At 52.5% G+C, this 25,488-nt stretch overlaps 7 protein-coding genes and 1 non-coding gene across 8 annotated transcripts; 3 read left to right on the forward strand and 5 right to left on the reverse strand.

Annotated features, from left to right (window-relative positions):
• Positions 1-94: 94 nt before the first annotated feature.
• On the forward strand, positions 95-2,682 carry IWZ02DRAFT_450693 (vacuolar sorting protein-like protein). The gene is made up of 4 exons (XM_066767484.1): positions 95-246; positions 308-503; positions 827-1,038; positions 1,094-2,682. Exons 1-4 carry the CDS (start codon positions 169-171, stop codon positions 2,603-2,605), a joined length of 1,998 nt encoding a protein of 665 aa, XP_066623069.1. The 5' UTR covers positions 95-168; the 3' UTR covers positions 2,606-2,682.
• A 1,429-nt stretch (positions 2,683-4,111) lies between these two features.
• Positions 4,112-6,553, reverse strand: IWZ02DRAFT_490280 (CCCH zinc finger and SMR domain-containing protein; the record flags this gene model as incomplete). Its single annotated transcript, XM_066769653.1, has 4 exons — positions 4,112-4,581; positions 4,630-4,805; positions 4,854-5,573; positions 5,628-6,553. 4 exons carry the CDS (start codon positions 6,551-6,553, stop codon positions 4,112-4,114), a joined length of 2,292 nt encoding a protein of 763 aa, XP_066623070.1.
• Positions 6,554-7,414: 861 nt separating this feature from the next.
• IWZ02DRAFT_256402 (uncharacterized protein) lies at positions 7,415-9,706 on the reverse strand. Its single transcript, XM_066763269.1, has 2 exons — positions 9,186-9,706; positions 7,415-8,841 (listed from the first exon to the last, which is right to left on the reverse strand). The coding sequence occupies exons 1-2, from the start codon at positions 9,509-9,511 to the stop codon at positions 7,662-7,664; spliced, it is 1,506 nt and encodes a 501-aa protein (XP_066623071.1). The 5' UTR covers positions 9,512-9,706; the 3' UTR covers positions 7,415-7,661.
• A 325-nt stretch (positions 9,707-10,031) lies between these two features.
• IWZ02DRAFT_377541 (P-loop containing nucleoside triphosphate hydrolase protein) lies at positions 10,032-11,539 on the forward strand (the record flags this gene model as incomplete). The annotated part of the gene is made up of 3 exons (XM_066764954.1): positions 10,032-10,068; positions 10,202-10,345; positions 10,404-11,539. 3 exons carry the CDS (start codon positions 10,032-10,034, stop codon positions 11,537-11,539), a joined length of 1,317 nt encoding a protein of 438 aa, XP_066623072.1.
• Positions 11,540-12,331: 792 nt separating this feature from the next.
• On the forward strand, positions 12,332-14,207 carry IWZ02DRAFT_256484 (uncharacterized protein). The gene is made up of 2 exons (XM_066763271.1): positions 12,332-13,218; positions 13,271-14,207. Exons 1-2 carry the CDS (start codon positions 12,512-12,514, stop codon positions 14,163-14,165), a joined length of 1,602 nt encoding a protein of 533 aa, XP_066623073.1. The 5' UTR covers positions 12,332-12,511; the 3' UTR covers positions 14,166-14,207.
• Positions 14,207-15,545, reverse strand: IWZ02DRAFT_256475 (uncharacterized protein). Its single transcript, XM_066763270.1, has 4 exons — positions 15,277-15,545; positions 15,154-15,179; positions 14,845-15,071; positions 14,207-14,691 (listed from the first exon to the last, which is right to left on the reverse strand). The coding sequence occupies exons 1-4, from the start codon at positions 15,313-15,315 to the stop codon at positions 14,249-14,251; spliced, it is 735 nt and encodes a 244-aa protein (XP_066623074.1). The 5' UTR covers positions 15,316-15,545; the 3' UTR covers positions 14,207-14,248.
• A 4,987-nt stretch (positions 15,546-20,532) lies between these two features.
• On the reverse strand, positions 20,533-22,146 carry IWZ02DRAFT_469444 (ubiquinone biosynthesis monooxygenase COQ6; the record flags this gene model as incomplete). The annotated part of the gene is made up of 3 exons (XM_066768717.1): positions 20,533-21,701; positions 21,757-21,850; positions 21,880-22,146. The coding sequence occupies 3 exons, from the start codon at positions 22,144-22,146 to the stop codon at positions 20,533-20,535; spliced, it is 1,530 nt and encodes a 509-aa protein (XP_066623075.1).
• A 778-nt stretch (positions 22,147-22,924) lies between these two features.
• Positions 22,925-23,031, reverse strand: IWZ02DRAFT_t63. Its single transcript has one exon. It is a non-coding gene; the product is annotated as a tRNA-Val (tRNA).
• Between the last annotated feature and the right edge of the window lie 2,457 nt (positions 23,032-25,488).

A 25,488-nucleotide genomic window follows, 5' to 3' on the forward strand; every position in this document is an offset into this window, starting at 1 on the left:
GCAGAACCAGGAAGCAGCCCGCCCCGCTGCCGACCAAAATGCGCGGCTATTCCTCGGCGACGATGCCCGCAGGCCAAAGCTCCCACCATCTGCACCAACGTCGGGTGCTCTCCCGACTCACTGATCTTCCACTCTCGGCATGTTGTTGTAGTGCGCTGAAGCTCTATCATGGCGCCCCAGGCCACTCTCAATGCCTCGGACATTTCAGATGCCGCTCGAAGGAGTCTGTTGTTGCTGCTAGAAGGCGTACGTAAGGATCCCAACGACTATCCAATCGTCGCTTGGGCGTCAAGCTAACTGATGCCAGATCCGGGGTAAGAAGAACATCGTCTTCGAAAAGGCGCTGTCGGGCCCTCTGAATTTACTCCTCAAATTCTCGACTCTCCAAGAATATGGCGTCGACAAGCCCTTCTTCCTTGAAAACGGCAATGTCGACTCTTCCCAGAAGAACGTCGTCTTCATCGCCCGCGGGGAGAAGGCAAAGACGGCCGTAGCCATCGCCGGTATGTCTTTCCTGTTTCACTCATAAGTACCACTTTTCTGCTTTGATTTCTTCCTCGTCTTTCATCAACAAGCCGTTGGGAAGTAAAGAGGCTATGCGGAAGAACATTCTCCGCCTAGCCAGTCGCTTCCCCAAAGCAAATGTATATGTAATCCATTGCTCCTTTTGGATGGGACCAAATTAGCCAAACAGGACTTTTCCGTGTCTGCTTGGTCAGTCGCGTCCCGAGAGCGACATTTATCAAATCAGCATGAGCCCACAAACTTTCCGCCCAGTGAGCTTGGACGAAAAGGACGATATCCATGCTAACATGAATTTTCGCAGAGCAAATCAAGAAACTCCGGCACAATGGACTCGTGAATCACGAGTTCTCGGTGTTTTGGGTGCCTAGACGAACCCTCATCTCTGATCAGCTCTTGGAAGAGGCTGGCGTACTTGGAGAGGTCAACGTCGCCGAATGGCCGCTTAATTTTGTTCCTCTTGCCGACGACTTGCTGTCACTTGAGCTCGAAGATGCAGTCAGAGATCTCTACGTGGTAAAGAGCTACCGTGTCAAAAGGTCACCCCGCAGTCCTTGCTAACACTTGGTAGTTCAAGGATCCTACTCCCACGTTTCTCAGTGCAAGGGCACTCATGCAGATACAAAAACAACATGGCCTTTTCCCTCGCATTTTAGGCAAAGGAGACAATGCACGCCGATTGGCTGATTTACTGCTTCACATGCGCACAGAAGCAGTCGCAGGTGCCGGAACCAGCACAGAGTCCCCCTTTGGCCTAGGTCCAAGTAACTCTTTCGAAAGCCTCATCATCATTGACCGAGAGGTCGACTTTCCATCTTCCTTGCTAACCCAACTGACGTACGAAGGGCTTTTGGATGAGGAATTCAATATACGTTCAAATCAAGTCGAGGTCGACTCTTCGGTCGTTGGGGTTGCGCCGGCCGGGTCCTCCCAAGGTGCTTCGTCTTCGGCTGCTCCATTGAAGCGCAAAATACCTCTTGACCCTTCAGATACCCTGTACAGCACGCTCAGAGATACCAATTTTGCAACAGTCGGACCTCTTTTAAACAAGGTGGCTCGCCGTCTTCAATCATCATACGAAAATCGAAACATAGCACAAAAGACGACGTCTGAGCTACGAGACTTTGTCGCGAAGCTTCCCGGCTTCCAGGCTGAGCAGGCATCTCTGAAGCTACACACGTCGCTCGCTGAAGAAATCATCAAGCACACTCGTTCGGACATCTTCTCCCGGGTCCTGGAGGTGCAGCAGAACCTCGCCGCTGGCGCTGATCCCAGCACGCAGCACGACAACATTGAAGAACTCATGGCCCGCGGAGTAAAGATTGAAACTATGTTGCGCTTGCTGTGCCTCGAGAGTACGCTCAGTCAAGGCTTGCGGCCACGCGACCTTGAAAACTTCAAACGGGCTATCCTCCATGCCTACGGTCATCAACATCTGTTGACCCTAACATCCCTCGAGAAAGCAGGGCTGCTCATTCCGCGCACGACAAGTGGATTGGGAGTCAGTGCTGCACTCTCAGGTGTCAAGACAAATCAGATAACAAACTACACGGCGGTGCGGAGAAACCTGACGCTGATTGTGGACGAGGTCAACGAAGCAGAGCCAGACGACATTGCCTACGTGTTTTCAGGGTACGCACCCCTCAGTGTTCGCTTGGTACAGTGCATCCTCCAAAAAGACTACGTGAGCACACTGTCTTCGTCTGCAACGCGCACTGGAAACGCCGCCCATCCTGCTGCGCCGCCTGCGGTTTCTTCCCACGCGCAAGGCTGGCGTCCGTTCGACAACATCCTCAGTCAGATTCGGGGTTCAACCGTCGACGAAGTGCAAGCAGGGGAAGAGAAGGCGGCCAGAGCAAGACAGGTTTTGAATGGTAGCAGTGCGGGAGAGGGCAAGACGGTCCTGTTATTTTTCCTTGGAGGCATCACAAGGGCGGAGGTGGCAGCGCTACGGTTCGTGGCGAAGACATTGCAGGAAGAAGGCAGGCCGAAGAGATTGGTGGTCGCGACAACGGGCGTCATCACTGGTGATGTGGTGGTGGGATCAGCGATTGAGAGGGGGAGCTTCAATAGTGGTCCGTAATGCCATGTCCAATGTATTTTAACACTTTTCAATCTATGCCCGCGCCTGGCACCTCTCGAGTGGGAGGCACAACAAGGCACACGCGCTGAGCGCGCCTTCCTCCAAAGTGATTCTGCGCGCCCACACTCCAGGGCCGCCAGCCATAAAAACGCCCCTGGTCCTCTCGCAACCTCTTCCTCTAACCCTCTGACCAACAACCCGCCGCCCACAAAATACAACTTTACTCTTTGCTCCTGGGCATTGTCCATCTCAATTCACTCACCCTTCACTTCTCTTACACACCTCCCCTCTGCCCATACACTATTCTCTGCACCTACACGCTCTCCCCCTTGATCACTCAGCACATTCGAGCGTGTCCAGCACGCGACGACAGTCGCTGAGCGGATCGGAGCCAGGCACCTTTTTAAACTGATGGACCTCGCCTCCGACAGACCCCGTTGACCAGCACGCGCGAGGGGCTCCGTCGGACGGCCGAGGCAGCCCAAGCCAAAGCTCAACCGCTGCCGCTGCCGCCCATTGCACTGCCGGGTGGGTACTGTTATGTTGGGCCCTTTTGGTGACCATCGAGTCCGGACTGCTGAGCAGTCCGCTCTGACTCACGAGTTAGGGCAGCCCTTGGACGGGGCGAGGAGTATCGGCAACTTCTTTAGCTCACCTTGCGTGGTCTCGGACGGTGCTATTGGCTGGCTGAGTCTCTCGGGACGATGCTGGCAGCGTGCCCGATGGTTCCCTCGTGAGTTGCTTTCATGGAGAGCGATGCTGGGGTGGGTGGGTTGCCTGATGCGTGTACTCGCTCGAGGGACAGAAGGCTGATGGGCGTTTGATGTGTGCTTTGGCGTCTCAACGCTCGCGGTCTTCGGAACTTGTGTCTGTAATGGTCCAGTGCCCAAGTCGGCTTCGACTCTGAGTCTTTTTGCTCGCCTCCAAGGTGCTGCTGGCAAGCGCGAGACGATGAGGAGGGCCTCAGTGGAGTATAGCTCTGTTAGCTGAAATGACCTCTTGGCTTTTGGCTGCTCTTTTCACTAGAGACTTTGGCTCTCGAAAAAATCCTCAAGGAGGTATGTGCTTGTCGTTCTTTCACAGCCGGGTCGACATTAGCTCACTGACTTAGTGCCCAGTGCCTTCTTTGTCGGTGCCCTGCGCTCTCGCTCATCTTCAACCATTTCTGCCATCGTGCTCCGTGTTCTACACCGCTGTGGTGGTCTTTCGGTGAGAACTTGGCTTTTCTCGACCCAAATCTCGATACGTGCTCGCTTATTGACTTGGATATCCCATCGAGTTGTGCCATACTCCGCAGTTCCAGCCTCCCTAGACTTCGCAGGTGGATGATGACTACATGAGGATACGGGGGAAAGGGGATACAACATAAGAAGGGCAAGTGATTTTGGAATGGAAGAGGGCATTGAGAACCCGGATTGAGATACAGCAACAGCCAGCGCTGGAGTAAGCGGCCCACCAGTATAAGTAAAGATCATATTTATTCTTATTCTAATGTCGACACTCCTGTCACCTGCCCTTATGGACAGCCGCGGCAGGCCCTTCTGTCGGCGTCGACGCACTGCCACCAGCCGCCGACGACGACGCCGAAGAAGACGACATAGCGCCAGCACCAGCCCCGGGCGGCTTGACCTCATCAGCCTTGATGACGCGGACCTTTGTGCTCTCACCCTGCTTTTCGACGGCGCTCTGCTCCTCGCCAACGCCCGAGTCCAGCCGATCGCGCTCGAGGCTGCGGTCCCAGGAGCTGGGGTCGATGCCCAGGATGCCGCCGACGTTGCCACGGTCACCGGGCACCGAGAACTCGCGAAAAACGTACCGCCACTCGTTGAGGAAGCCGCGGACGGCCTTACCGACCTTGTCCTTGCCGTTCTTCGAGTGGTGGCCTGTCCCCGTGATGGCGTACATGGGCCGCGGCGAGTGCTGGTGCGCAATGAGGATTTTGGAAAGATATTGAACTGACTCTTCGGGGTGAAGGCCTGCAGTGTCATTAGCGCGGGGCTCTTCTTTGAGTTTTGTTGACGTACCATGGAGATCAACGTAAAGCTCCTTGGCGTTGGGGCCGTTGTCTTTGTTGCGTTCATTGTAAAGATACTCCGCAGCTTCGCGATGCGCCTGGCGCATGAGATTATTCTCGCTCTGTCCCCGCAAACTGAGGGCTTTGGCGGCGCGAGAATCATTGCGATTCCAAGCCTGAGCAGCACTGTGACGAATCAACCACCGTAAAACGAACAGGCTTCCCAACACTTACCTCTGCAAAAACTTGTTTCTGAGACCACCGTGTTTAAAGGCTTCCTGTCGAGCTTTCAGATAGGCCTTGTTGGCTGCTTCGCCAGTCTCAAGCCATGGAATGTGCTCAGGAGCTGGAATGGCAAGCGCAGCGGCGCTGTTTTCCCTACTTCCATTGAAGCTCTTTGCAGAACGGAGGCCCTTACGCGGCTGCGTGGGAGCAGGCGAGGGGGACATGCGTACCACCTCTGCAAGCGTGTTGGGCTGGGAGGTCTCCTTGCTACCATGACCGTGGCCACCACGCTTACCATGGTGTCTCTTGCCACTTTTCGAAGCAGCTGCAGAGGCTAGGCTCGGGAAGGCCTCGGGATCATCCGCTGCCGGCGCAGATGGCGTCGATGCTCGCGAGTGGGATACCTGGCGGCTGCTAGAAGGCCTCGAATGGGAGCGAGCTGAACTCGGCGTGAAGGTTGGAAATGGGCTAAGTCCGGGCGGTGGCGTCGCGACCCCCGAGACCCCGTAGAACTGCTCGAGCCCGGGATCTTTTAAGTGCAGATACTGGCTCATGCTGTTCGAAGATGTTTGCTGGAGGGATGGAAAGGCTTCGTAATCTTGAACCTGAAAATTTGGTTGGGCAGGCGGAGTAGCAGTTCCCTCCATTGACATTTTGGACAGCAGGCTGGCCGGGTCGTGGGAGAAGAGACATGTATCGCCGGCCAAGCAGTTTCCAGCGAGCCAATACCTGCTCAAGTTAGACCTGCATGGAAACACAAGCTCAATTGTAGGCATCACTTACTTGCAGACGGTCTTGCTAGGGTCATGGCTGAATCGGCAGTCTGCACGCGCACACTGGCCGTTTTGCAGCCAGTATTTACACAAAACATGGGTTTTGGTCTGCAACGAGGGGGTCGCGGGCCGGAAAGATGGGCTCATTGATTTTCCAACCACAAACGTCTTCTCGGGCTGGTTGAGAAGGAGCGAATGCTGGCCGTTGAGGCCTTGGCTGTCCATCATGGCTTGGATTGCCGCTGTAAAATCGTATCCATTCTCTTCCAAAGCTCTTTGAATTTCCTCATCTGAGCGTTCATCACGGAGAATTGAGCGCAGCATATCGTAAGGGGTCATGTTGGCTGTGTATGGCTGGACCCACTCGGCAGCGGCACCATTCAGCGAGCCATCACCAGGGAGAGACGACGAAACGCTGACCACGTCGTCATTGACCAGCCAATCGACGGTGTCGCTGCCATAGTCACCATAGATATCTGGGGTATGGCTGGGTTCACTGAACTCGTAGGCGTTCAGATTCGGGCTGTGTGGAATGTGGGGCGTTGCGTAAGCAAGGCGGGGCGATGGTCGCGGTGAAGTAAAGGGAGATGCGGTGGATGATTTGGCGCGCGAGAAGCCAGGGGGCGCGACTCCAAAGCCCGGGGGTGGGGCTACGCGAGGGGAAGAGTTGGAGGGCGTAGGCGCTCTTCCAACCTGCCATGGCGCCGGGGACGAGCGGCGGATGATTGTATGGCGGACCGGTGGAGGGGATGCGGACGAGCTGTTGGACCCTCGGAATCGCCACAGGGAGTCGAGTACAGCGTCTTCGAGAGCTTTGGCAGCGAGCGAGGTCTTGTCGCGAATCAAGTCTTCGAGCTTCTCGGTCTTGTCTTCATCCTCAAGCGCGTCATCCTGTAGGACGGGCAAACAGAGCTCGTAGACGTCGTCGGAGACCATGTTGGAGGGGCGGTTCAGCAGGCGCGTGGGGATGGACGAGGGGCGCGCTAAGAACGAGTCGCTGGGAGAGTCGAGGTGTGTTGGGTTCGTGTCGTCGACTCGGGGGGAAGCAGAGGGCGGCTGGAGCTTTTGCACGCTGGCAGAGATAACTGACGGTGGCCAGGGAGTGGGCGTACTGTAAGGTGGGTGAAGGCAGAGACAGGCGAGGCAAGCTCTGGTAGTGGTGAGAGTGAGTGAGAGAGAGAGCAGGAGAGGAGAGGGCGGATCGAGGTGGGCTAGGTGGGAATGATTGATGGTCGCGGGTGGAGCTGGACTGGAGATGGCGGGAGCGGGAGAGGTCCGTGAGTGAGCGTCAAGTTCAGCGGAGGGTCGACTGATGCGATGGCGCCGGAGGAGGCTGTAGCTACAATCACCGGGCCCAATGGTGGTTATAGACTCGAGATGTTTGTTTGCTTCTGCCCTCGCCCCTTGGGCCCTGAGCTTCCTGGTCGACCTTCTTGGACTAGAACAACGGAATCCCACGCCGCCGCCGCCGCTTTGTGCACCCGCTCCGCCCTTGATTCGTTGCAACCCTGCAGCTTGGACCACGAGCGAGGTTTCGCGTCCTGGCTCCATTCATATGCCTACAATCTGACAGCTACATGACCAACAACCTATGTTTCTCTGTCGTCGTCGCGCATCCTTGTCGTCTGCTGGTCGGGATGCAAGCGCTCGGACGGCCAGGCGGTACTTGTGTGGATGGGGATCCCGATACGGCGCTTGTACAAACACCCACCGCCTCGACCGACAACTGCCGAATCCTGCCTCGCGTTTGTTTCCGCCCTGTTGTTGACTTTCCATCTTCGGCTTCTTTCGCGTTTCCTCTCGCCAGCCGCCACGCTTGTTGCCTCGCATTATACACGGCACTTGGTGACGCTGGCATCCCGCACCTTGACATGGGATCGGAATATCTCCGTGCGGCATGTCCATCATCCGGACAAGGTACAGGTTACATGTCACATGCCCTACTCCACCATTCCCTGTAACCCAAAATGCTTCTTTTGTCGCTCCTCAGTACTCCTCGTATGCTTTTGATGCTTTTCCGCTTACGACGCCAAACCTCCCGTCCTCAGGGTACTTCGGCATCGTCGTCGCCTCCGAATCCGAAACCAAATGCAAAGCCTCCCTGCTCTTCAGCCTTATCATCAACCCCTCCCTTGACCAATTCCTCCCACTTTCCCTTTCTGGGCTTAGCTCTGTCCTCTAGCCTCTTCATCCCCTCCTCCAGAACTTCAGGGTAAGCTTCCCCAAGTCTTTCCACGAACAGTCCAAACGGATCTGTCACATCATCCTTGAACCCGCTTGCCTGGTCTGCTTGATCTCGCAAGAACCCCAAGACATCGGCCAACTTTGACTTTGGAACAAAATTTTGCGTGAGCGCGATGCCCTCTTCGAGATTCAAAACTAGATGGAACCACCCTGACGGCACGTAGAGAATCTCGCCGGCGTGGCAGATGCCTTCACGGCAACCTGGCGTAGCACGAGCAATCTCGTGGAAAGAGAGAAGATATTCAGCAATGCTGAGAGGTGCAGTGATCTCGGACGAATCTTCCGAGACAATGACGCCAGGCGGAGGAGCCAAGTTCGCTGACGAAGGGAACATGAGCCAGTACTTGGATCCAGTCAAGACCGCGTTCCACGCGCTGGTAGCGTTGGGATCCTTGTGGAAGGTACTTCCGCTCCTTGCTGGGCCCATGATCATCCACCTCGAATCCGGGCGCTGGTCACCCAGGACAGCAAACAGATCTTCGCCAAAGCAAGACGGCGCCCAGTAAGCTGCGTCTTTGACGTCTTTGCCAACTGCTATTTGCATCTTCTCGGCAAAGCTGCGGTCGAACAAGTAGAGCGGACTCTCATCCGTGTTGTCGTTCATGTAATCGACATATGTCCGAAGAGGCCAGTCCACCGCCTCAGCCCGGAATAGTACGTTGGGGTACTTTTTGACAAGCTGTTCCGTGGTCCATTTTCCGAAGATGGGCCACTCCTTGACTGGTTCGGTCAGGATGAACGGCTTGTTAGTCCACTTTGTAGAAAACTCGTCCGTGGTCAAATCCGCAAGCCGTGGAATCATGTTTTCTGCCGGGATGTTTGTTGTGTACGGCCTCAAAGGGGTGTAGGTGCATTGAAATGGCCGGTACAAACTATCAGAGAATAGACCACTGCAGTCTACATGGGCCTCGAGCGATGCTGGAAGGTCAAGATAAGTTGAACGCCATGAACCTCGCCATTGAAAGTTGGAGGGCCGAGACCTGGGCAAACTTCAGCATCCAACGCCGAGAATTGTTGGTTCCAATGACACAGTGTAAGCGGTCCTCAGCCGAAAGACAAACTTGCTCAACAATGTCATTCGTGAGCCGATCAATCAGTCATTTTTGACCATGGTCGAACTATCTTCCCAAAGCAACCAAAGTTGGAGGTATCATGTTTTCGCTCCTGGCACAAGCTGAAAGCCGTTCGGAGTGCCCCAAAAGCTTAGCTAGGCGAGAGCACCGCCACGGTCACCGCCACTAGGAATCTCAATGCAAAAAGTAGAGACGCATGATTTGCCAAGCACCAGAACAGATGCAAATGAAAGAAACAGTCCAAAACTTACTCAATGAAAAGGGCTCGCCATAGTTCCTCGGATCTGGTAAAAGCGTAAAGCGCCTTGCACGAGCTTCCAAGCCGCATCAAAGCGCGAGCATCCAGAAACTCCAAAAACTGTGCCAGAAGCTCATCAGGTAGCACTGCAAAGAAACCACAGCGAGCTTTGAGGTTGATGTTTGAGGTCAATGCGTTCCCCGACGGCTTGACGCCAAGCGGGTGCGGGGGAATTGCTGCTGGATCTTCGCCGTCAAGTTCATGGTTGATGCGCAGCTTCTTTGTTGGCCGGTCGTCTTGTTGGTCAAAGCCGTCGAGCGGTACGGCAGAGGGAGCCATGGTGCTGCGGGCTTGGATTGCTGGGAAAGCCGGAAACGGCGCGCAGGCAGAAATTCAATGGTTGAATGGACGTGAGCCAGTAGCCAGTATGCCGCGAAGTTGAGTCGAAAGTTGCAGTTTGGACTGGCTGGCCTGCCGTGGCATGGGGGTATATATTGGAGCGGTGGAAGGGCATGCTGGCGGATTGGCGTTCTCGCTAATTGGTTAGCTAATTGTGTTGGCTGCAAATTCCGTTCGCCTCCCGGGTGCCGGGGCAGACTCTGTTAAAAAACTTCAAGCGACTCCCGCCGCCTACCCACTCCATCGTCCTCACCGTCACAACCCATTTCAACTCGCTCGTCCTTGTAGATATCCACTTCGACTCTCACTCACGAGGGTCTGGTATCTACTTGCTTCCACCCGCTTCCCACACACGACCGCAAAGGCTCCCGCCCGCGACCTCGCCGCGCAAAGCCCCACCACCGCTTTCCATCTCGATCACAGCCCAGCGCCTGTGATCACACGACTGCAAATCGCAATCATGGCTGACAGCAAAGGTCTTGAGGAGGTTCCCGAGGGTATGTTTCTGAGTCGCTGCAATAACGTTCAGACGGCGGTGCTGGCGTGCGAGAGTGCCGTCTGGCATGCGCACCTGCACCCTCGCTCACCTGCCAAACGCAAATTCTTACGCTGACGGCTGCTCCACCACAGGTCAGATCGAGTCCAACTACGATGAGACCACCGACTCTTTCGACTCGATGAACCTGAAAGCCGAGCTTCTGCGCGGCGTTTACGCGTATGGTTTCGAGCGCCCGTCTGCCATCCAGCAGCGTGCCATCGTCCCCGTCATCAAGGGTAAGGAAACCCCGCCATTTCTTCGTGCCTCGCAACACCGCTAATGCGATATTCTCAGGCCACGATGTCATTGCCCAGGCTCAGTCCGGCACTGGCAAGACTGCCACTTTCTCCATCTCCGTTCTCCAGAAGCTCGACGCCAACCTCAAGGAATGCCAGGCCCTCATTCTGGCTCCCACCCGTGAGCTCGCCCAGCAGATCCAGAAGGTCGTTGTTGCCATCGGCGACTTCATGAACATCGACTGCCACGCCTGTATCGGTGGTACCAGTGTCCGTGAGGACATGAAGGCCCTCCAGTCCGGCGTCCAGGTCGTCGTCGGCACTCCCGGCCGTGTCCAGGACATGATCCAGCGCCGCGTCCTCAGGACCGACTCGATGAAGATGTTCGTCCTTGACGAGGCCGATGAGATGCTTTCTCGTGGTTTCACCGAGCAGATCTACGACATCTTCCAGCTGCTCCCCCAGTCTACCCAGGTTGTCCTCCTCTCGGCCACCATGCCCCAGGACGTCCTCGAGGTTACGACCAAGTTCATGCGCGACCCCGTCCGTATCCTCGTCAAGAAGGCCGAGCTCACCCTTGAGGGTATCAAGCAGTTCTACATCGCCGTCGAAAAGGAGGAGTGGAAGCTCGACACCCTCTGCGACTTGTACGAGACGGTCACCATCACCCAGGCCGTCATCTTCTGCAACACCCGCAGAAAGGTCGACTGGCTCACCGACAAGCTGACTGCCCGTGACTTCACCGTCTCTGCCATGCACGGTGACATGGACCAGGCCCAGCGTGATGTCATCATGAAGGAGTTCCGCTCTGGCTCCTCCCGTGTCCTGATCGCCACTGACCTTTTGGCCCGTGGTATCGATGTCCAGCAGGTTTCCCTGGTCATCAACTACGACCTCCCCGCCAACCGCGAGAACTACATTCACCGCATCGGTCGTGGTGGTCGTTTCGGTCGTAAGGGTGTTGCCATCAACTTCGTCACTGCCGAGGATGTCCGCATGATGCGCGAGATCGAGCAGTTCTACAGCACCCAGATCGAAGAAATGCCTATGAACGTTGCTGGTAAGTTTTTGCTATCCAATGCAAAACCCAAGTCCGTAGCTAACTTGGTCCGCAGATCTCATCTAAACGAATGGTTTACGAACACGATCACGCTCCCTCCCGATGGCAGCTTTGTTGATTCCCCATTTCATTGAAGCATTCATCAAGGGGTTCGGTGGTCTTTGGTGCCGCGATGGGCACCTCAAGTAGCAGCTCGGGAGCTGCTAGAAAAAGGTTGAACGCTGATGGGCACATTTGGTCTTTGCTGCATCTTGGCGTTCGTGCTTTTCATGTCAAAATGCTTTTCTCTCAAAAGGTCGAGTTAGTAGAAAAGGGAGAATCGTCAACGACTTGATGGTTCCCCTGGGGAAATCTGCTGCGGTCTTTACATCGGCTTTTTGCTTTGTATGTAGAGACTGCTTTCGTGGTTTCGTCTGGGCGCGGAAGTGGTTGATTTTTTCCACGGCTAGATGCGTTCGGGACGACAGTAATGCCTTTTTTTTTTCCCTTAATAGATGGAACAAGTTCAATCCGTGCCACGCCAGTGACTGCGACCCGTCGTAACATGGGCGTCGGAACAATGATGTTGGAGACTGTTGACCACTGGATAGGTGATCTCCTTACAGATTATCAGGTCATCGATCATTGGTGGCCGCTGGTCCTACGCGCTGCGCTGCCTGGCGCGACTACCACAAGAGGAAGGAATACTGCAACCTTTGTCCACCTTCCCTCGCCACCCAAATTTTTTTTTTTTTTTTTTTCCCCAAGTACCTCTGCTCGAGCCATCGTCGCTGCTCTTCACCGTTCACCCACAAGTCATTCTCTCAATGCAAGCATTCGAAACGTCACCCAGCTTTCCGTCTGCAGTCGTCTCCAACACCGAACCAGCCGACCACATCAAGTTCGTTGCGTGTTCAAACTGCCAAGGGTCATTCCGGCGCCTTGAGAGCATCTCCTCACTACCCTGCATCGACATGGCATCGCATTGAGAGGCTCCTTCCCAAAGAGCATTTTGAACCTCTGCGCTAATCTTGATCACGCGTTCAAACAAAGCACCCGCAACATTTTCTTCTGACACAGCAAGAGTTGCGGTGCTCACGCTTGGCCACTCCGGCTGCAGCTTCAAAATGTCGTTCGACGACTCAGAGCAAGCCGGTCGAACGCTACAGTATCTGTACCGCATCAAGCAGGAACACAAGCACATTGCAGGGCGCCTCGACATTACCTCGGCTGCTCAGAATGTCACCAATGAGACCCTCCAAAAGCTGTTGGCCAGGATGACACAGTTGGAGCAACAATCAGCCCAAATTGCTGACGCAATGGATCAGAGCAGGCAGCTCTGCTTGACGACGTGCGCGGAGCTGAGCAAGGGAGTGGAGGGAACGAAGGCTCATGTTGACCGACAATACCTGAAAACGAAAGTCCTGGAGACCAATGACCATGAGAAGGACGGTCGCCTGAAGACTTTCCTCGGCATGATACAAGATGTCTCGACAAGGCTGGACCAGCAGCAACAAAGCACAACTCTACTCCTCCAAAGCCAGGGAAAGCTGAACAAGAGACGTGATGGCCAGGACCTGGAACGCCAGGTGGTTACGCTGGAAACAGAAAATCGAGACATGCGCAGAGAACTCGAGGCCATGAGACTTCAAAGCGTACAACTCGCAATGGACTTCAAGAAGCTTCAGGGGGAGTTGGTGGAGCTCAGGCAGCAAAGGTCAGAAAACCTGACGGTCAAATCAGGGCAACTGACTATGGCACCTACTGTTCTTGTACCTGCGAGTCAGCCAGAGGAATCACAGGACGAAGACGAGACGCAGTCAGAGAAGAGCAGGTGAGTTACCTTGTCTAACGATACGGAAGAATGTTGCTCACCCTTTGCGCAGCTCCCAGCCAGCCCAGACTCGAAAGCGAAGTCTTCCAAAGGCTCAGACCAAAGTTTCTACGCAGCAGCCAAAGATATCGCAGCCAACGCAATTGTTGGAGCATGTTTACGTTCGAAGATCACCGAGGAATCATCCAGAGAGCCAGGCTTCAACGGCCTCCCGCCGACCGACACGAGTGTCTTCACAAGCAGCAAAAGTTGCCAGAAAGAGGTCTCCAGAAAAGAAACCGAGTGAACTTCAAGCCCAAGCACTCCAGTTTACACAAGACCATCTTTTCGCGCCGTTGACTGACACTCAACCCATCGAAGAGCAAAGTCGGCAACTGGAGCCTCCAGAGCAGAAGGCCATGTCTCTGACCCAGCATCCAACGACCAGAAATCTTGTCTTCCGCTATTCTGACACCCAACGCGCCCGTGAGATGATTGAATCAATCTTTGCTAGGTCTGGCCCCGCCCGTCCTTTGGTGCAGACTACGAACGGTGGGCCCTCTAGCAATATCACACGACTGGTGATAACAAAGTCGGCCCGTTCAAGTGCAGCTGAACACCCTACGAGCTCTCCTAGGAAGAGGAAGTCTTCGGCTGCTGGGAACCCTGAGCGAGGCCAAGTCCCTGGTAGCGGGCTCGATGTAAGCACAGTCCAAGATCATCCGCGCCCGGAGAAGCGACGCAAAGTCGAGACAAGGCGAAGCACACAGACGGAGGCCCAGAAACGTAAGCAGACTCAAGAGCCTGGCTATAGGATGGAGTCACAAGCCGTGATGAACCCGAGCGGTCTGAACCTGGAGAATATTCAAGACAGGAAACAAATGGGACAGGGACCCACAGCGCCCAAACGCAGACGCAAGAAGAGGTTTCTCCCTATCTACGAGCTACCTCCGCTCCAGGACTGGTAGCAATTTCAAAAGTGCAGCCGGTCAGCATATTTACCTTGCTTCTTCGACCTTGCCCTTGGCTCTATCGAACACATACGCATGGCTTACGTCTCCATGAATTCATATGGCCCCCCGCGGTCTTTTACACCAACCTCCAGTTCCGTCAGCTTTTCTCCGTTCGCGTCACCATTTCGCAGCTCGGCCGTCATCTTGTCGCCCGAGACGACAGGACCAACACCCTTTGGCGTGCCCGTCAGCACGATGTCGCCGGGAGTGAGCTGCATGACTCTGCTAATGTCGGAAAGAATACGCGGGATGCGGAAAAGCATGAGGTTGGTGCTGTCGGACTGCTTGGTCTGACCGTTGACGCTGAGGCTGAGGTGCAGGTTGTGCGGGTCCAGGTCCCGATATTTGCTGACGCTGCGCATCAGCGGCGAGCTGATGGGGAGGAATGTGTCGAAGCCTTTGGCAATATCCCATGGCAGCCCTTTGCGCTTTGCTTCTTCTTGCACGTTACGCGCCGTCATGTCAATGGATAGGAGGTAGCCTAGGCGTCGATTCGGAAACATTAGCTTCTTTGCTCAGTCCTCTTCGACCACATCGTAGCGTTCCGCGTTTCGATCTTTTTACGTTGCCCAAGCACAATGCTCATCTACGCGAGAGTCTCTTTCTCTCTCAGCTCTTTACAAAGCACACATACCTCCAATCGAACCAATGGCACCCTCCGTGTCCTCAGGGTGCAAGTCTCTGACCTGCTGGCCAATGATCAAGCCCAATTCCACCTCGTAGTGCACATTGACGCCGCGCGGCCGGAGGATGCTCGCGCCCTTGGCGGCGTCGGTGCCAGCGCACAAGATGGACGTGGGCGGCTTGAGGAAGAAGAAGGGCTGCTTCGGGCGCGTGTTGTTGAGCTCGCTGATGTGGTCGCTGGATAGACGATCGGCCGGGGAAGTCAGACTGATGTGCGGAGTGCGAGGACATGGAAGAAATTGGGGGAAGGGTGAGCTACGCGTAGTTTCGTCCTATGCAGACCACCTGTTTCGCTGTCAGCTTGAGTCCGCTTGCTGGTGCTCTCTCTCGGCGTTGCTCGCATGTCGTCGTCGTCGTCGTCGTCGTCGTGGAGCGTACGTACCTTCCTACAGGCCTCCTTGATGTCGTTTGCTCTGACCATGATTTCTGCCAATCGCCGCGGTCAGGGTACTCCAATGCCGCCGCTATTATTTATCCAAAAGATCAACTAAAAGATTGAAGAAGATGGGGCGTGGAGCGAGCTGTTGTCCTGACTCTTGGTTGCGTGCTCGCGCTGGTGTCTCGGTGATGCTCTAATCGTGCCGGGGCTGCGGAGATAAGGGTTCAAAAGTTGTTGCCGTATTAGCATGGCTCATTTCCCGTGGAGAGAGGCCGTGTTTTTTTTTTTTTTTTTTTTTTTTTTTTTACGGCGTGTGGTTTGCAGGGGTGTTGACGACCGGTGGTACTTTTTGCGCCGAGACATGTCGTCAAGGGTCACATCTCATTGAAAAATGCATGTGGAGTTGTAGGCTTTCCGGTGTCGTTGCAAGGCCTGTATTTCCGGTTTGGTGAGAATCTTGGGAAGGATTGAATCGGCCAGCCAGACTGTGTGACGTGATTTGACGCACTCCGTTCAGCAGGTTGTTGACAGCTCCTGTGCTTCTTACTCCAGAATTGCAGCTTGGAAGCTCCAAGGACCGCACGCTCACTGCTGCCATCACCTCTTTCTCTTGTTTGTTTACGGGAGCATCTCTTTCTGAAGATACATCTCTTCGCCCAAATCAGAGACATCGCCAAAGACAGTCGATGGCGGCAAAACAGGCAACCTCGTCAATTCCTGCGGTGAATCGCCTTGACGAACAGAAGCAGAAAAGCCCGTCTGGCCAACCACACAGGAGCCGAAAGCAAACAGATAATTCGAATCTAAAAGACGCTGGAGGGCGAATGGCGCAGCACCGCTGTTCCAAATGTCAACGGCTGCCGAGCTGCCGAGGAAAGCTAGGCATACGCAGCAGATTCGTCTAACGTCGGCCATCACCAGCTCGCCAACTCGCCAAATCTGAATATTTCCAGGGCGCCGCCTCTCGCCTCATCCTCCTCTGTATGGTCATTGGCGACGTTTACGGTCGTAACCGTTTGCGTCGCACTCTCAACGGCGCGGAGCGAAATTTGTCAACGGTCCTTTCCGCTCTCGGCGAAGGTCAGCATGCTGCGTGGCTGCCTGGCGTTTTGGGTGGTTTTCGTGGTCTAATTAGACCGTCTCGAGTCGAATTCTGAAGTGGACGTGAGCCTTGATTTTTCATGGCCGCCAAATTCGTGGACTCGATGCTTCTCCCCGCGACTTTGACCGTTTCAACCCTCAGCCGTTGGGGCCAAACTAGACCGTCACCCTTATACTACTTTGCTAGGTGTTCATTGAGGTGTGAAGCATACGCGAATGAACAACGTCGCCTTGTCGCCCAATCACCAGAATTGATGTGTCAGTCAAAGCGTACAGGTCCAGCTATTTGTTAATTAATGGTCGGCTCTTGTGGGCTACTAGGGTGGATCTGCTAGCATTGTCGCGCGGGGCCGTCTGGATTTATGGACAAGGCGTGCTTTCTGCACTGCTTGCTCCACCTTTCGTCTCATGCTAACTGGGGCAGGCAATGATTCGATGTGGGGATTGTACTTTGTGGAAGTGGTGGTTTGAGACATTGTCGGGCTCAGGGGCTGACGAGCTCACAAACTTGATTTAGGGTCCTCACCAGACACTTGGTAGGGAATGTCTTTTTTGGATTATTTTGCTGCTTGTCTCTGAACAGGCATGACGCCTGCAGATGATCAAAAAGTCACCCCATTTTCGTCCATCGTTTTCTCTGTGCGCCATCTGCAGCAAGAAAACAAGACGGCGGTCTGACCTTTTCACAGCACATGGTCTGGTGCATGCGAAAGGCTGACTCGAGCTTTATGACCACGGGTCGCGATCTGTCGTTGCATGGCATTTGCTGATTCCAGCCCAAAGCGACCAAGCCGATGCGCGGAACGTTGGCAGACACTTCCCAGGAACTTTCCGAAGATCGTTGCAAATAACGACCAGTGCTTGTCCGTGGTACCTGGCACAGTCTACGACGAATGCAAGAGAGTCCGGGAGATGGAGGCTTCGCTGTTGGAAAGTAAACGTTGTGCCTCGCACAGCCTACCGTCGCGTGTGGACGAACATATGGGAGCAGCACGCATCAAGAAAACACCGTACGAGACACTTCATGCCTGTTCACTGTCCCAAGTACACAAGTGCAGAACCATGCCACCGGACCGGCCCCATGCCCGAACAAGAGGGTGGCATGCAAGGAGAGCCCGAAAGCTGCCTTCCCTGTTTTCTCCACGCACCATCCGCCCAGGAAGCATTAGTGGACAAGACCCCAGCCGTCCTGCTCTTGTCAAGGTCTCCTGTCCCGCCGGCAGCACCTCCGTATTGCCTTCTCAATGGCTCGACCCTGCCGACGCGGAGTTTGTCCTTGCTGTTCGTAAATCGTTGAAACACAGCTATCCACTGTTGGATGTTGTTGCGAGATGCGCTTATCTGCAGCACCGCAAATGCCCCAGTGAAAAACGGCTACGTATTAGGCACCTCGAACGCATTGGACTGCGTGGCTGCGACCGCCGTCCATGATGGCTTTTGGCTTCACCAGGATGAGCCACTCTGCAGCCCGGAAAAATGATGTGATGGTTGGATTTGATCCCCTTGATCTTTTCCAGGAGCATGGCGGTGATCACTGTCAGCTCAAATCACTTCCCGGATCTTCTAACGTACTTCGTTGCCACCCTGCTCGGATCTGAGCTCGATTGAAAAACCCTTGCGCAGATGGCCACATTCATCTTGACGGTAGCTCGCTCATGAGGTAAAACTTGGACTTCCCATACAGAGCGGAACATTTTGGAAAATGTAACCAATCAGCCAGTCAATCTACAGTCAGTGGAGGAAACGCCACCAATTTCTCAACCAATCTCGACCTGATGAGAACGCAACAATCTTTCACGTGGCATTTTCATTGCACCTAGGCATGGCAGTCCTTTCCACAACGGCCTTTCCTTGCCCGGGGCATGAAGATCAGTCCACAAAAGCGGAGTACAGACGGAGCGAAAACGTTCCAGCGCGTCCAGATGCCAACACCCTGCACCGCAACGCCATCATATGTCGTTATCTGATGCCGCACCTGCACTTCTTACGCACCCGCTGGCCTCGTCCGCGTCGGCGTCCTCGTCCTTCGGAGCTCCGAGATACGAATTCGGGCAACCGGACGACCTGATTCGTGCGCGGTGCAAGCGTGCACAGCATGAGCAATGTCAGGACTCTGTGTGTGTGTGTGTGTGTGTGTGTGAGAGAGAGAGAGAGAGAGTGAGCTCGTTCCTCTGCCGACGACAATCCCATCCCCGTCAGTTTCCCCCCTGCATTCCAGCCCGACTGCTTGGCCTGCCCTGCCCATGTTTATTTCTTCCTTCTCCCCTTGCCTCGCTCGCGAACCCACGCGCGCGGCGCCTATGCGCAACTACTGACAGACACCTTGCATCTATAATCTTTCTTTTTTTTTTTTTTTTTTCCACCGGCGATCTACCTTGGCGTCCCTTTTCCCACCTGGCCGCCGCCGCCCCCCCTCCCATATTCCAGACGATACTTGCTTGATTGGGTGACGCGCTAGGCTGGTTGGAGGCGGTGGCAGTCCAACTTCGCACGTCGGGCCAAGAAAATGGCTGAATCGACGGCTGTATGTGTGACGGTGGGACCCGTCTTGGTGGGTTTCGAAGGGCCCTTTCAGCAAGCTGTGGCTTGCTGTGGTGTTGTTTTTCTTCTGGTGACGGATGGGTGTTGCCTGGTTGTTTTTCGTTGCCCGACGTATCGTTTCGTACGCCTTGGTATCGAAGTTGATGGACGAAGGAAATGCACTCCATGTCCTGTGGTCTTGGATCAAGGTTTCCGGTTTGTTCTTTTTTTTCCGGTTTACGTTGTCGTCAACTCCAATGACATCTGGGTCTTTGCAAGGGCATCTCTTCACTGGACAGTTCTTTTGTGATTTCTTTGCTGGCCAGTCAGCAAGGAAACAAAACAGAATCCGAATCCGTAGGCACGAGAGATCTACCAGAGCATCCTTCACTCCTTTACACTCAATCACTTACTACAAAGGCACATTCGGATTCTTGTCTCTCACACCAATGCGTATCCGTACCTTCGAACAACCGAGGAGCCTGATGATGACACAAGACTAGGCATTCAGGCCTCTCCAGTGGTGTCCTAAGCATTGGCAGCCCGCTTCCAAATTGAACACAAACACCATCTCTCTCGGAGGTCTGGCAAGAATATCTCTCCCACTCAATCCTCACAGCACGAGCACGCTCAAGGCCAGTCAACAAGCCACATCCACCTAGCTGACTCCATTCGATGGCTAGTAGACCACCTTCCTCCCTCCCTCTCCCTCTCCCTCTCAACGCTGCCATAAAACAGCTCACAAAGAGAACCAACTGCCACAGCAGATGCACAGGCCTACCTACCCTTCAACGAAGAACCAGACACACCCACGATTCCCTTTCCCGCTTTTCACCGCAAGGGCAGGCCGATGGAAACGAGGGAATGAACGCCGTGTCGCCTTTTTTCGGTGAACGATGTCATCCAACCTGTCGCTAACGACACGACAGTCTCTCTCGAGACTGTGTAAACACTCCTGGTCCATGCTTCCTCTGGGAAGCGTTGATGGATGATGCCATTGGACTCCCGCTGTGCTCGACGAGCCCAAAAACCTAGGTCCGAGATTTGCTCGAGTTTCCAAGCCCCCCCCCCCCCCCCACGCTGGACAATTCGCCATTCAATTATTGGGTTCAAGGTGGCTTCGAGTCAAAAGTGGGTTCAGAGCTGGACAGCGTAGCAGTGGGTCGACGACTGGCTCTCGTTCAATCGTTCAAGAGACGAAAATGAAGAGATTGGGAGTAGGAGGGCTGAGGTGAGCTGGAACTCAAGAGTCAGTAGGGAGAGACGAGCGATGTAAGGACGACTTCTACGGGAATCATAGATTCAGACAACTTGAAGAGCTTTTGACGTACAGCAGAGACTCACGGCTACCAGCTTGGTAGCGCGTAGACTCACCGCGCTGATGGCCCAAGTGGTTTCGGGCTGTTGACTTGGGAAAGGGAGAAGATGTTGTATCACGGCACTTGCGACCGAGTAAGGTCCGACTTCAGTTCCTCTTAGAGCTTTGGTAGGCATGTATAGTACATTGACATGAGTCAGTTCGAGGAGTTGTGGGATTTCCATCTTAATCCGTGAATTCTGCACCCTCGTTGCACTAAACCTCAGACTCCTGGACAGTAGGGCAGGTGAGAGTAAAATATTAGGCACACAACGTCCAACCTACCGTCCATTGGACGCCGCGATCCCCATGAACAACCCCTTTGCCGCTCCGACACTGTCCACAGCCTTCAGACCTAAGCTCCTCAAGCCAACAATCGGACCCCATCCCACACTGTACAGCTTGTGAAGCTTGTCACACGCACCCAAGAGCGCATTGTTCGCCTGCCATCTTGCAGCGTCGTAGCTCTCCAAAGCAATCGTGCTTCCAATGTCATCACCCGCCGCTACGGCATGGGAAATTGTGCGCACGAGCGCCGCCGCGTCCGCCTGGCCTTGGTTCAGGCCCTGTCCGGCGAGCGGGTGGATAGTGTGCGCGGCGTCGCCGACGAGAGCAACACGGTGCCCCGAGTAGGCGTCGGCGTGGCGCATGCGCAGGGGGAATGCCGCGACCGAGTTGGGCTGCACAGCGGCAACACGACTTGGCACGCGTGCTTGGTCGAATGAGCTGTGTTGGAGACGCCAGGCGACCTCGTCGGCATGGCCAGAGGTCATGGTGTGCAGGTAGTCTAGGTCGGCGATGCAGAGGCGGAAGGCCGCGTCAATAAGGGCGGCCTGGTCGGCGGGGGCAAGGCTGCGGAAAAATGCCGCGCGAGCTGGGTATGTTGACCAGACGAGCGTGGCCATGTTGCCAGGCAGCGGGAGCATGGCGACAGGACCAGAAGGCAGGAAACGCTGGTACGCGGTCCGTATCTGAGGCATGTCGCCAGATAGGCGCAATGTAGCGACGACGCCATGTCTCTCATAGTCCCATCCACGCGAATTTATGCCCGCAAATGTCCTGACAGGGGAGTTTGCGCCGTCAGCGCCAATAAGCAGGCGCGCGGCAAGCGTTCGACCGTTTGAAAGTGTGACATGAGGCCAGGAGTGGAGATCGGGGCCCGAATGATTCAAGGGCTCCTCAGGGCCAAGGGCGATGGATTCGACACGAGTAGGGGAGAAGGTATCGATGCCACCGAGATCGTTGAGGCGCGTAAGAAGGCCAGTTGTGAGGTTCGCATTCTCAATCATGTAGGCGATGGTGGTAGGGTCGGTGGGACGGCGAGGCGTGAGGAACGTGTCTGTTGAAGGCCAATCGAAGGAAATGCGTGCATCGCTGACACCGTCCCAGACTTGCATCTCCTGATACGGTCGTACGCGGCCGTGGTCTATATGCTGCCATGCGCCGATGTCTGTCTTTCTCTCAGTTCTTTGCTCCAGTGCCTTGCGTTCCCAAGGGTCGACTACCTTTGAGATTCTCGACTGATGCTGGTGTCAATGAGCTACATCGATTTGCATAGATCGTTGGCGACGAGTTCCGCAACATTCCCTTGTCCAGATCCTGGCCTTCGATCAAGGCCATCTTGAGACCTGCGGTGATTGGCGAGGACCCTGCGTCGCATTAGCTTCCAAGCTCTTGTCCTTGAATTTTGGAATGGTAATAGTCCTACGCAGTCCAGAAAGCAGGCTCAGACCTGCTGGACCTCCACCTACACATACAACATCGTATATTTCCGGTTTGGCGGTCGTCGAGCTCGTGGCGGCGGTGGCGTAGGTTCGTCGGCGGGCGAGTGAGAATCTGAAGGTGCTCGTACGGCGACAAGAGTGGTAAATCCAGTGCGCGCTTCGGGGCTGCATTGTGGCGGACGCTGGGGTTGGAGTTGGGTTGTGTGGTGTTGTCAATCTCGAATGACGATGGTCAGACGTCTGCCGAGCTTTTGGACGATGATCCCTGTCAATCTGTTGAACGACACCGACCACCGATGCGTCGTAGACTGGCGCAAGCTCTAAACCCAGATAATCAACCCAAAAACATTTCAATTCCACCTTGACAAATAGACTGCCATCTTCACCTTCCGTAGGTTCTTAGGTCAGAATCGGATGTTGGAATCCCGAGATCCCGAGCCGTTCACTCGGCCCGAAGAGCTGCTACCTAGCTCTGCACTTCGGCATGCCGAGCGCCACCACGCTTCTAACCACCCCTGTCTCGGCAGATTTCTTCCTCTTTCATTGATTCCTGGTCTTCTTATTTTCGCGCCAGTCAGGCTTCTTTGGTGGCGGAAATACCTATGTTTCCCTCGCAGGTCAGTCAAAACAGAGTATGAGGAAAGGCGGCATTGGCCGATTCAGCAAAGAAAAAGCGGATTTTAATATGAAAATCGCCCGAGAACATTCGAGCCGAGCTGCTGAACGACCAACGTTTGATATGGGCCCTTGATGAAACTCCTTTTCGTACAAATATACATCATCTACTCTGGTTCCCAAACTGTACATTAGCACTTTAGACCACGCACAGGCCCAGCAAGCTCCACACAAGGCGTCCCGCCCCACCGCTCGGCAAGATCTGCTTGCTCAGACTCCGGGAGAGCAAAAAAAACTTCTCCTGCGTTTCCCCTTTGAGCAAAAAGGGGAAATTTACGGGATGCGAGACTTGAACTCGCGACCTTCAGTGCTCTTCAAGAGTTCTAATTGCTTAGAACTGGTATGTTAGACTGACGTGATAACTAACTACACTAACCCCGCTCGTTAACTATAAAGCCAAGAATGCATAGGAGATTATATGACTTTAACAAAAAGGAGCGTAGCAAGATTAAATAATTAATTAATTGATTAATTAATTAATTAATTATTTTATGTCTTACTAGAGCTATAGGCTATCTAAGACGGAGCTATCTATAGGGGATACTATATATATTTATAAGATAAGTAGAGATACCTAGCTAAAGAATCTTATATAATAAAGTATAATTCTTAGTATAATGTTAGTATAGGGTTATTATAGATAGATAGTTTATCTAGGCTCTTTTTAGGTAAGGGGGGGCTAAGAACTAGCCTTCCTACCATTATCTAAGTAGATAGGTAGTATGAAGTAAGAGTAAGGAAAGGAAGGGGGATAGGAAGAAGGTATATATAGAAAAGTAAATATAGTATAGGGTGGTAGGTAAGGTAGATTATATATATACTCTACTATAGTATTCTAGTACTATCCCTAATAGTACTATTTTTTAGTTAGTATTATATAATACCTTTCTTAGCACCTATAAAGGTAAAAAAGGCGGGTAAGGTTTTTAACTAGCAGTATATATCTTCTAGCTAACTAGTATAGTTAGCTAATACTTATTATAGAAAATAAATAACGCTAAAGAACCTAGGTTTAATCTATATTAATGTTACTTATAATTTAATCTAGCCCTATTACCGCTATTAGATGACCGTATATTAATATTATTACTAATAATAGAGCTCTATATGCTACCCTAGCCTAGGTATACTATATAGATGAATAGTATTAAGCCCTTACCTTACTACTAAACGGTTATCTAATTATTATTAGGAGTAGGAGGATTTAGCTAGAGTAGTTACGGAGTAGTCATCTAAGCTATATTAATACCTTCCTAATCTAGAGGGCTAGGGTCTTAGTAGAGGCTCTATATAAGGTAGAGGAGGGGTATAAGCCTAGAGAGTGTTAGGTAGATTATAGATAAAGGGGTCCTTTCCTTAATTATCTTTAGTTAGAGGGGTTCTAGGGTAGTACCTATAGGAACTATAAGTAGAGGGATTATGGAGCTTATTATTCACTCTACTAGTAGAGATTAGAATAGATTCTCTCCTCTTCTTTTTACTCTTCTTTTTTCCCTTAGTCTACTATTTACATATGCTATACCCTAGTAGAAACCTTCATCTAATATATGAATTTAAGTATAAATTATCTACTAACATCTCCTTAGAATAGCTCTCTATAGGGTATAGAGGCTATTTTCCTACTATTATTATTATACGCCTTATATGCTACCTATATAGCTTCTCTCCTAGTAGAGCTATAGAGTAGGTAGTTACTAATAAGGTGTTATAGTATTTATTAGGCGGTATTATTATAGCTATAATTATCCTAGTCTATCTTACTAAACTATACTAGGTAGGCTCTAAAGTAGCTATAGTTTAGTTTTAATTAGAAGTAGGCTAATGCTTCTAGTTATCTATACTTAGGGAGTTAGATAGACATCCTTAGTATAGGTAGGAAGTTACGTATATATAATCCCTAGGATAGTAGTATCTATACTTCCTAGTATTATATAGTATATATTATCTATTCTACTATAGTTCTTTATTATACGCGCATCCTAAGGAGGGTAGTACTTAAGTAGTTATTCTCTAGGATTAGCCTAGTAGCCTCCTTTATAAGGGCGTCTACTTATAGGTTTCCTCTAATCCCTATATGGCCTAGGGCCCATAAGAAGGTAAGACTACCTTATCTAGCTATAATTAAGTAGCCTACATCTATAGCTTAAAGTTATAGACCTTAACCTAGTAGGTTAGATAGGGTTTAGAGGCAGTATAGTATAGCTTAGTTATCTATATATACTATAATCTATTACCTAGGCCATTTCTAGGTAGCTAGCTCTATAGCCCTTATAAGTACCTCTAGTTCTCTATTATATATGAGCTAGTATAGTCTAGTATTTACTCTATATCTTACTACTACTCTTATAATATCTTATTAGGTATTATATACTATAATCCCTATACCTACTCTATTTCCTTTTAGGATAGATAAAGCGTTAGAATATAGGATAACTACTTAAGTTATATATCCTATACGTCTAATATGTACTTAGGCTTCTTATTCCTTTTAGAGGTAGCTAATCTTAACTTCGTACGGTGTAGTCTTTTTCTATAGGGGAAAGGAACCATGCTTAATTAGGCTTTTAGTACCTATTACTAGGTCTAAAATTATGTTCTAGACATGTTTAAGTTATATCTAGTATTCTAGTATGCTCTCTAGTTTAAACTTATTAATAATTATATATACTAGGTGTTAGTAACTAAGTTTAAAGAGTCTTATAGTATATACTTAAAGTAACATGTTCCTCCTAAGGTAGAGGGGGAGAAGGCCTACTTTAATTTCTATAGGAATAATTAGGGAGGTGTAAAAGGCTCCTAGGATTTAGTATAGTCTACTATTTTAAAGTGTTCGTCTAA

The sequence above is a fragment of the Phyllosticta citriasiana genome, assembly GCF_038021145.1.
Source record: "Phyllosticta citriasiana strain CBS 120426 chromosome Unknown IWZ02scaffold_6, whole genome shotgun sequence".
Lineage (NCBI taxonomy): Eukaryota > Fungi > Ascomycota > Dothideomycetes > Botryosphaeriales > Phyllostictaceae > Phyllosticta > Phyllosticta citriasiana.

Coding starts and splice junctions, on each gene's coding strand:
- IWZ02DRAFT_450693 (XM_066767484.1), top strand. CDS start 169: ATGGCGCCCCAGGCCACTCTCAATGCCTCGGACATTTCAGATGCCGCT. Junction 247..307: donor TGTTGTTGCTGCTAGAAGGC/GTACGTAAGGAT, acceptor AACTGATGCCAG/ATCCGGGGTAAGAAGAACAT. Junction 504..826: donor GACGGCCGTAGCCATCGCCG/GTATGTCTTTCC, acceptor GAATTTTCGCAG/AGCAAATCAAGAAACTCCGG.
- IWZ02DRAFT_256402 (XM_066763269.1), bottom strand. CDS start 9,511: ATGGCTCCCTCTGCCGTACCGCTCGACGGCTTTGACCAACAAGACGAC. Junction 8,842..9,185: donor TGGCGAGCCCTTTTCATTGA/GTAAGTTTTGGA, acceptor AAGTTTGCCCAG/GTCTCGGCCCTCCAACTTTC.
- IWZ02DRAFT_256484 (XM_066763271.1), top strand. CDS start 12,512: ATGTCGTTCGACGACTCAGAGCAAGCCGGTCGAACGCTACAGTATCTG. Junction 13,219..13,270: donor ACGCAGTCAGAGAAGAGCAG/GTGAGTTACCTT, acceptor CCCTTTGCGCAG/CTCCCAGCCAGCCCAGACTC.
- IWZ02DRAFT_256475 (XM_066763270.1), bottom strand. CDS start 15,315: ATGGTCAGAGCAAACGACATCAAGGAGGCCTGTAGGAAG. Junction 15,180..15,276: donor TCAAGGAGGCCTGTAGGAAG/GTACGTACGCTC, acceptor ACAGCGAAACAG/GTGGTCTGCATAGGACGAAA. Junction 15,072..15,153: donor TGCATAGGACGAAACTACGC/GTAGCTCACCCT, acceptor TCGTCTATCCAG/CGACCACATCAGCGAGCTCA.